Raw genomic sequence first — 8,501 nt, 5'->3', positions numbered from 1 at the left:
TGTGATGAGCCTACACAACAGCCTGCAAATAATACGTTTTTCATGGTATATACCCTTTTCTCTTCGACACTGAAAAACCGGCAACTCTTGTCTAGCTTCTTGATTACCCTTACCAAGCACGAGCCATGGAGATTGAGGCAAAGGCTTGTAATAAGGTGCAACGATGTAAGAGTTTGCAGCATACTTCCAAGACGAACGAACTGCTTCCAAGACGATCTGACCACTTTGATTGACATTGTTGTCTTCTGTTTTGGTGCCACAATTCTGATCATCGGCCATTGTTATTGCGATAGTAGAAAGGGAGTCTCTGAACTATATATGATTCATGTGATAAAACTACAAGCTAGGGCTAGGGCTACGGCGCAATATTTTTGAAGTCGTTGAGATGGCGCATAAAATATTACTAGGGCAATATAAGTATTCCGGAATTTGAGTATTGAGACTATATGGGAATCGACTATGGGAATGAAAATTTTAAGAAAAGATCAAGAATTATAGACTAGCTCAAAGAATATAGATACATGGCAAATACTTCTGCCACATACTAATAAATTGCTATGGACTGTAACTTAAACAAAGATCGGGAACAATCCAGAAGGGTACTCGATCAGTTCTCCACTTCTCAAATTTGTAAACTGGCTCCATATTTTTTTGTGTTAGGCTGTATGCTCCAACATTATGACTAGTTCCGTTATCATAATGATATATCGAGTTTTCATTCAATTCTGTAAAATCCAAAGCTGATGATGTTATCGATCCATGTCGACCCCAAAATAAAATCCGCTCACCCAAGCTTTCCAATCTCTCCCAGTTTGCAGTAGTTATATTCATCCTAAACACCCGAAAGTGCGATGTTATGTAGGAATCACCAAACATGTCCTTTTGTAAAATCCGCTGCACTTGCAAAATGTCACCTAATGACTCCACCAAATAACTAGCCCTAATCGAGCCTACATATGCAGAGTTTTGAAGGTACGTGGTTTTCACAGGAAGTGGTTTCTTGAAGTCCCAAACTGCAACTTCCCCGTTCCAACGCAATGCATAGAGTTGTCCATGGTGGAATATAATATCCTCATAGACTTTACCCAGTTCCAAGCTTTTCCATGTTTTATCTTCATGTTTGTAGAAGGCAAGTCTTGATGGTCGTGTAGCTAACAGTGCCATGACAAAGTTTTTGTTGCGAGACGGGTCCAACGAAACAGCAGTTTTAAAAATATGATCTCCAGAAAAGTTTGTGGTGAATTCAGGAAGAGTCTGAATGTCTGGGAGTCCAATGGTAGCTCTTGCAATCGGATTCACAAGATTAAAGACAGCTTTACTGTCCATAATCAGCAGCCACCCATGGGAAGAACCCACGCACCAATCATCTTGGAAGCCTTCGAACACGTTCTTGATGGTGTAAACCCTTTTCTCCTCAAGGCTAAAGAATCGCCAACTTTTTTTATCTTCTTGATTATTACGAAGCATGAGCCATGGAGTTTGAGGCAAAGGATTGTAATATGGGGAAGCAACGTAAGATTTTGCTGCTAATTTCCAAGAAGAACAAACTGCTTCGAAACGGAGGATGTCCATGGAAGCAATCTTGTTCATGATCAACTCTAGGACTTCAACTGGGAGTTCGTGCCACTTTGATTCTTCCATCATCTTTCTGGCCCATGTAATATTCCTCTCCTCGGTAGTATATATGGTGTATCCATGCCAACTCATGTTAGATGACTTATATCGGATAAACTCTCTATGCCTCAAATTAATCATCATATCAAGTCCAAAATCTTCTAAGATTACATTGTTAGATTTTGTATTTCCTAGATGAATATTGTTTAAGACTGGTTTATATAGAGTACAGTAAGGCTTGGTAATCAAGCAATACGCTAGACGTAATCTAAATCTTATTAGAGACAGAATATGTACAATATATAACTCTTCTTCTTCTTAATGTTTTAGATGAAGGCCTTACTCTGTATCAAGACTTGCATGAATGAGTACTATGGGTGAAATTGAAATGCATATGCCAAGAAAAGAAAATACAGGCTATCAATAAGCGGTAAAATTTCAGTGTTTCCTTGAAGAGCCTTTGGTGTCATATGACCGAGTCTCAAGGACGAGTATAACAGCCTATCCTAATAATAAGCATAAACAAGAAGCAGTAATATGGGCAATGGGTTTTGCAATTTGTAGCTGTACGTGAAAACATTGGATGTGGTGGCGGCTGCAGCAACCGGAATAGGTAGCGGTTGATGGTAGTGCCGACAGACGACGAGGGTCATGGTAGGTGGTGGAAGAAGTGCAGCGCCAGGTCGGAAAATAATGGTGGTGGCCGATCCAACCCAAGAGTCAGCAGGTGCACTCCAATATGCTCTTTCTCAAGCAGTTGTTGACAATGACGAATTGATCCTCTTCCATGTTGAAAACCCTAATTCGTGGCGGAACACGATCTCCATGTTCCTAAAGAAACCCGGCCTCATGAATTCAGGCCCTACCAGCGCCAGTGCCCGTGCCGGAGCCGGTGCCGGCGCCACCACATCTGTAGAAGGAAGCTTTGGAAGAGGGGACGTGGAATTTCTTGAAGAAATGAAAAGTGCATGCAAGCTTTGCAAACCAAAACTTCGCGTTCGGATTGAGAAGAAGGCGATGGCGGAAGGCAAAGACAAAGCAACCGTTATTCTAGATCAAACCAAAGTTCTTGGTATCGATGTTCTGATTATAGGACAACGAAAGAGCCTTTCTACAATTCTTTTAGGGTAAGTTTTTCCACAACCTTCTTTGCATATATTTGCTTCACTTTCGTTTCCAATATTGTACGCATCTGTGCATGCATGCATGTAATTAAGGATCTCCCAGAAAATTATGGCTTAATATGCTGATTATAGTTTCTTGAAACCGCCATAATTAACGACCTCTCGCCGGCCGGAGGCCCGAGACCAACACATTAATTACCCAAGACATTTCATTATTTTCATACATCTGATAATAAACGTTAATCACAGAATGAGAAGGTGATTCCTTCAAATTATTTATAAGCATTACATTTGAGAATTAGTTTTAGGACATTTACACAATCACATACAATTTGCTAATTCTTTCTCGGATTGTACCTATTCTAACAGATATAGGCTGCCTGGAGCATCGTCGCGAGCGACAAAACCAATTGACACAGCAGAGTATTTGATTGATAACAGCAACTGCACTTGTGTAGCAGTACAGAAAAAGGGACAAAATGGAGGTTACCTTCTCAACACAAAAACCCATAAAAACTTTTGGCTTCTAGCATAAGCACTGCAACTCGCGTGACAACGACGAGTTCTGCTTGATCTCAAAGTTAGCTTTTTTCGCCGTCGGTCTGCTGCTCTACTATGTGATATATCATTTTTTGTTGACAACGCAGAATCAGATCATTAACAATTTACGTTCACTAAATCGGTTGACTGCAAAATTTAGTGAGCGGGATGAGCTTTCTTTTGATGCGTCTTGGTTAAGTGAGCTATATGCACGGTGTTCTTCAATTTCTGTGCTCAAAAGATAGGTTGTACATATTTAACATGATGGCTTTATAAGCCAACATGAAAGAAATATGTGGCGTAGAACCAAACGAATGAAACAGTAGGAATTGGTTCTGTTTTCTTTCTTAATTTTTATTTTTCCTTTTGTCAAGAACTTAAGTTAGCGTGGGTTTGTAACTTAATTAGCCGAGTAATAAAGCGATTGCCTCACGCATTACGGTCCCCAGCGACCATCGTGTTGGTAGCAATTCCAGATTTAGAAAACGAATCATTTACATTCACAATTAAAGAAAGTGAACTTGCGATGCAGAGGAAATTTACATAGCCAACTCCCAACTGCAGAACATATATAGCTCTGTAAAACCAAGCCTATGGAAGCTAGAGTCGGCTATATGGTAATGTTAACAGAGTTCCTTAGTTTAATTGTGATGTACTGTACATCATGCAACTATAGCTCATAGCTAGATTCTAAAATCTGCAAGCTTATGCGACCGAGTGCCAGAAAAAATGTAATGGCAACACATAATGAGTATTGATGATAGGATAAAGATTGAAAATTGAATGAATAATACATGAATTAAATTCAGTTTATCCCTCTTGTGGTTTGGGGATGACTTCATGTTAATCCTGATACTTTTAATTTCATCAGTTTACCCCCCTAAACTCTTCAATTTCTGTCTGCCGTGACCAAATTCTCATATTCTGACCGTTAATTCTAGATACGGATCTCATTGTTAAGGTTAAAATTGTCATTTGACAAAAAAACTAGTGAAAAAAAATAAAAAAATCATTCCTTTTTATTCCTAACTAAGTTAAAAATTTTCTAAGCTTCGAGTACAAACGTAATTTAACTCATGATATTAGATCAACATCAGCAATTAACGTCTGATTTAAACAGAATATAGAACATTAGTCACGATTGAGAAAAATTCAAAAGTTTGAGGAGTAAACTGATGAAATTGAAAATATAGAGATTAACATGAAGTTACTCCCAATCCTCATGGAGGTAAACTGAATTTAATTCATAATACATTATCGGTGTAAGTTACACGAAGATTTCACCCTTCTGCTGGGGAGATGAACTAGATCAGTGGAGCAACTAAGTAAAAACAAAATTGTTGCAGCCACGACTACAATTTGATACATATACAGATTGCAGAAATGCTAACCATCTCTCGCCTTTAATCAATGTACGGAAAGAAACAGGAGAAGGTTTATGGACAAACGGTCACACCTTCGGAGGAAATGTTGGAGGTGCCAAAATTCCTATGCTTACCATCAGCCACATTACTGAGATGAAAGCCCTGATTAGGGAGCTGGTTGATGAGAAGAGTCTCCAATTGGCAAGCCAAGCTCTTCCCTGGGACAGTGAAATAAAGGAAATACACCTTTTGCATTCCTTCCTTTGAACGATGTGTGCGCACTCGACCTTCCAAATCATCCGTCTATGATAACAAATTCTATGCATTAGACAGGGCATACTTGGCAAAAAAAAAAAAGACAGGGCATACTTGGCAAAGTAAACTTAAATGATAAACAGGATATTAGGCCAGGTTTTAGCCAATGACTCAAACAAACCACTACAACATCTAGTAAAGAGCAACCTGATACTAAACTTGCTGAATATATTTTGAGTTCGAAACTGAACAGAATTTAAGCCAACAAAATTTACCTGCCCAACATATAGTTTTCTATCGGCTCTGAAAATCACATATACACACGAAGCACCTACGGTTGATGGAGGTGGTTGTTCCCTGACATGAATTGGAACGCACTGTATATCAGCAAGTCCTGATGCTTTTTCATTGTCAAGCTCAACCAGCGTCTTTTGGCAAATCAAGGTGATTGCACTCTCAACCTCCTTCTGTAAGACTTCCATATTGTTCACTGACCCTGTCCCATCGACAGCTTCAACTCTACCACTACTTGATTGAGCACAAGACATATCAAAATTATTAAAACCTGTAGAACAGAACTCTTCTAGTTTTGTGTCAATCTTTCCTCCGATCACCTCATTCGCATAAACTGATTGGTACAGACCTTCAGCTCTTTCAATTATTGATTCAGGAATTCCTTCCCTCTTGGCCGTTTCAAATGCAAGGCTTTCTCTACAAATTCCGTCCATCAGTTTCCAGGTTGGTTTTGGTTGTCCATCAACATATACAGTTCCCATTGCTTTGTGCACCGTATTCTTTGTATTAAGAGGCAAGCTAAATATCCCATGCAAGTGAGTAGATATGATACCTAGACATCCTATTGCATCAAGAGTTTCAACAATACTACCAGCAATACATGTTCCCTTAGCTGTTTCTGTTCCTCGACAAATTTCATCTACAAGTATGAGGCTTCTTTTAGTGGCTCCAGAAACAATAGACCGAATTTCTGCCATTTCCACCTGAAACATAATCTGGGTTAGATGAGCAGTAGGCAGTGCCATAACTATTATCGTGCTTGTTGCCAGCATGAAACACTTAGTGAATTAGGAACAACTGGACCTAGCAAAAAGGTACCACATTGCTTCCTGATGATAGGCAACTAAAAGATAGCATAGGATAATAACGTACCTGAAAGGAACGTTACTTTCAAAAAAAATAACGTACCTGAAAGGAACTTTTCCCATCAGCAGGGCTGTCATAAGATTTCATGTGAAGCATAATAGAATCAAAATGAGGAATCGAGGCAGATTGCGCAGGCACCATAAACCCACAAACTCCAAGTAATGCAGCAGCACAAATTGATCGTAGCAAACTTGATTTACCACCACCATTGGGGCCAGTTAAAAGGAACAAGGATTGCATATCCACAGTGTTATTTACAGCGCTGCCTTCTGCTACATTCAACCAGTATGGTGATAGACCGACTATCTCCATTCTATTTTCTCCCCTCAATGGTTTCACATTCTGCGTCCAATGCTATTACATTAGACATCCATATATAAAGAAATGTATATGTGGAGCTGCCAGTCCACCAAAAGAAAAAGAAAAAACACTTGGCAAAGGCATCGTGATGATTTCAATATACCTCAGACCAACTGGACTCTCCAAGGGCAGGAAAAACCCATTTCCTTCTTCTCCCTTCACTGTCACATATTAATCACCCAAAATTAGAGAACAATGCATACCATTAAGCATGTGGTCTGGATTTGAACTAGAGATTACTTGTGGTCTAAAATTTTTAATTAAACCAAAAGGATGCGAATAAGGTTGGCAATTAACATGTTCCTAACAGCTAACAAGCTTGGGAATTATCAATCCTTCGCTTGGCTAACAGCTAATACTTTTGTGTTTCTTTCATCAACTAACAGTGTCAAGAATGGATGCAAACAAGGTTCACAATTAACATGTTGCTAACAAGCTTGGGAATTTATCAATCCTTCGCTTAGCTAACAGCTAACATTTTTGTGTTTCTTTCATCAACTAACAGTGTCAAAAACCTGCAATTCTCTAATCCATTGACAACCTCCTGCACTTTTGCAGAACTAAGAAATCAACCTCATTGCAACAAGGGACTAAATGTAATCTGAAACTATGTAAAAGACGCATTCCAGGGAAATGAAGCATTCACAGATTAAATATATAATATATACTTGCGTTAGATCATATGAGTAATATTAGAAGCTCTCCAAAGCCATAGAGAAACCAACCTCACATGAGCAAATAATGCCTTCGCAATAACTAGAAGCATTGAGGCGAAGACAAGGATATTGATCTTTGCTTGTAAGTCAGAAGAAAGTTCTCTCAACAACTCCAATACCCTTGTTTTTGCTTTTGCACCTGCTTCATGGTACCTAGAAGAGGAAAGAGCAAATAAAACTATTAGACAGAACTACAAAATAGGTGTCCAAATAGAAGAAGCACCAATCCCTTATCAGGATAGCTGCACACCTTGTTAAAGCATCCTCCACTTTCATTGTAGTAAACCACTCTTCTCCAACCTTTCTACCTTTTGAATCTATAGCAGGTTTAAGCTGTTTAATTTGTTCTTCCCCAGGGGTGCCAGCCCAAACAGTCGGGGCAAATCGTTTTCCCTTAAACCAAACAGCTTCATGTTCCCGCGCATATAATATTTCTCCCTTCGGGCCTCCAAGTGGAGCTGAGGTAGCCTTAATTCTAGATAGAATGGGCACGAAATCTTCAGTGACCTGCAAAATGTATTTGTTTATGGTGGTTGAACATGATAATTGTAGAGTGGTCTTTACCTACTGATCAAGGTGACCAAGGATTTTGTGATCAGTCACTATGGGATTTAATATCAAAGGATAGAGTTGAATGCAATTACTTTAAGTAAAATAATTTCAACCATTGATATTATATTCAAGGGTGAGTGACCACAAAATTCATGGTCACAGGGACCAAGTGAACACGTGTACAAAAAAGTACGAGACTTAGGAGCACAAAAGTAAAAATAAACTGTTTACCTTTACTGGGACAACAGAATACCAAATCATATATAAGATAGAGTTAATAACAGAATGATTCTAATAAGATGGATTGCAGAACATCCTACAAGTATATACTAGACATACTTATTTCCATTCACTGATGCATAAGATTATACCAAAACATGCTTAGGCCATTTTTTTTATCTACTTGCACACAAATCATTGGCTTAACGACATGGTAATAAAAGAAATTTTCTCCAAAAGCATATTTTCTTGGAAACACTTATCATTTGTGGATCAAATGCTATAACAGTATGTATACATCTTTACTGTCAAGTCAATAATAGGCACCAAAAAACCACTAATAAGCAACAACACTTATCATTTGTGGATCAAATGCTACCAAAGTGCATAACAGTATGTATACATCTTTACTGTCAAGTCAATAATAGGCACCAAAAAACCACTAATAAGCAACAGATTACAATAAATTTTATGAAGATGGCATCAGGGACCATATTAAGTTGGGCATAGCCCGACCAACATTCATGCTGCATAAGCAGCTCATACTTATAAGAGAGAGAGAGAGAGAGTGAGAGAGAGAGAGAGAGAGAGTAGTA

At 38.7% G+C, this 8,501-nt stretch overlaps 3 protein-coding genes across 3 annotated transcripts in view; 1 reads left to right on the top strand and 2 right to left on the bottom strand.

Moving 5' to 3' along the window:
* Positions 1 to 555: 555 nt before the first annotated feature.
* LOC101291818 (putative F-box protein At4g22660-like) lies at positions 556 to 1,707 on the bottom strand. The gene has a single exon (XM_004297895.1). The coding sequence runs from the start codon at positions 1,705 to 1,707 to the stop codon at positions 556 to 558; it is 1,152 nt and encodes a 383-aa protein (XP_004297943.1).
* Positions 1,708 to 2,265: 558 nt separating this feature from the next.
* On the top strand, positions 2,266 to 3,627 carry LOC101291521. Its single transcript, XM_004297894.1, has 2 exons — positions 2,266 to 2,741; positions 3,108 to 3,627. The coding sequence occupies exons 1-2, from the start codon at positions 2,266 to 2,268 to the stop codon at positions 3,271 to 3,273; spliced, it is 642 nt and encodes a 213-aa protein (XP_004297942.1). The 3' UTR covers positions 3,274 to 3,627.
* An 886-nt stretch (positions 3,628 to 4,513) lies between these two features.
* LOC101291235 (DNA mismatch repair protein MSH1, mitochondrial-like) overlaps positions 4,514 to 8,501 on the bottom strand; it is a 14,032-nt gene continuing 10,044 nt past the window's right edge. Inside the window, exons 19-24 of the mRNA XM_004297893.1 lie at positions 7,385 to 7,641; positions 7,144 to 7,287; positions 6,522 to 6,579; positions 6,101 to 6,400; positions 5,173 to 5,895; positions 4,514 to 4,945 (exon numbers count right to left, since the gene is read on the bottom strand). Of these exons, the coding sequence (XP_004297941.1) occupies positions 4,715 to 4,945; positions 5,173 to 5,895; positions 6,101 to 6,400; positions 6,522 to 6,579; positions 7,144 to 7,287; positions 7,385 to 7,641 (1,713 nt within the window). The 3' untranslated portion in view covers positions 4,514 to 4,714. The remainder of the gene's footprint in view (positions 4,946 to 5,172; positions 5,896 to 6,100; positions 6,401 to 6,521; positions 6,580 to 7,143; positions 7,288 to 7,384; positions 7,642 to 8,501) is intronic.

Source organism: Fragaria vesca, linkage group LG4 (genome assembly GCF_000184155.1).
Source record: "Fragaria vesca subsp. vesca linkage group LG4, FraVesHawaii_1.0, whole genome shotgun sequence".
NCBI lineage: Eukaryota > Viridiplantae > Streptophyta > Magnoliopsida > Rosales > Rosaceae > Fragaria > Fragaria vesca.
Note: the sequence above shows the minus strand (reverse complement) of the source record. Positions and strands in the feature narration are given on the sequence as shown.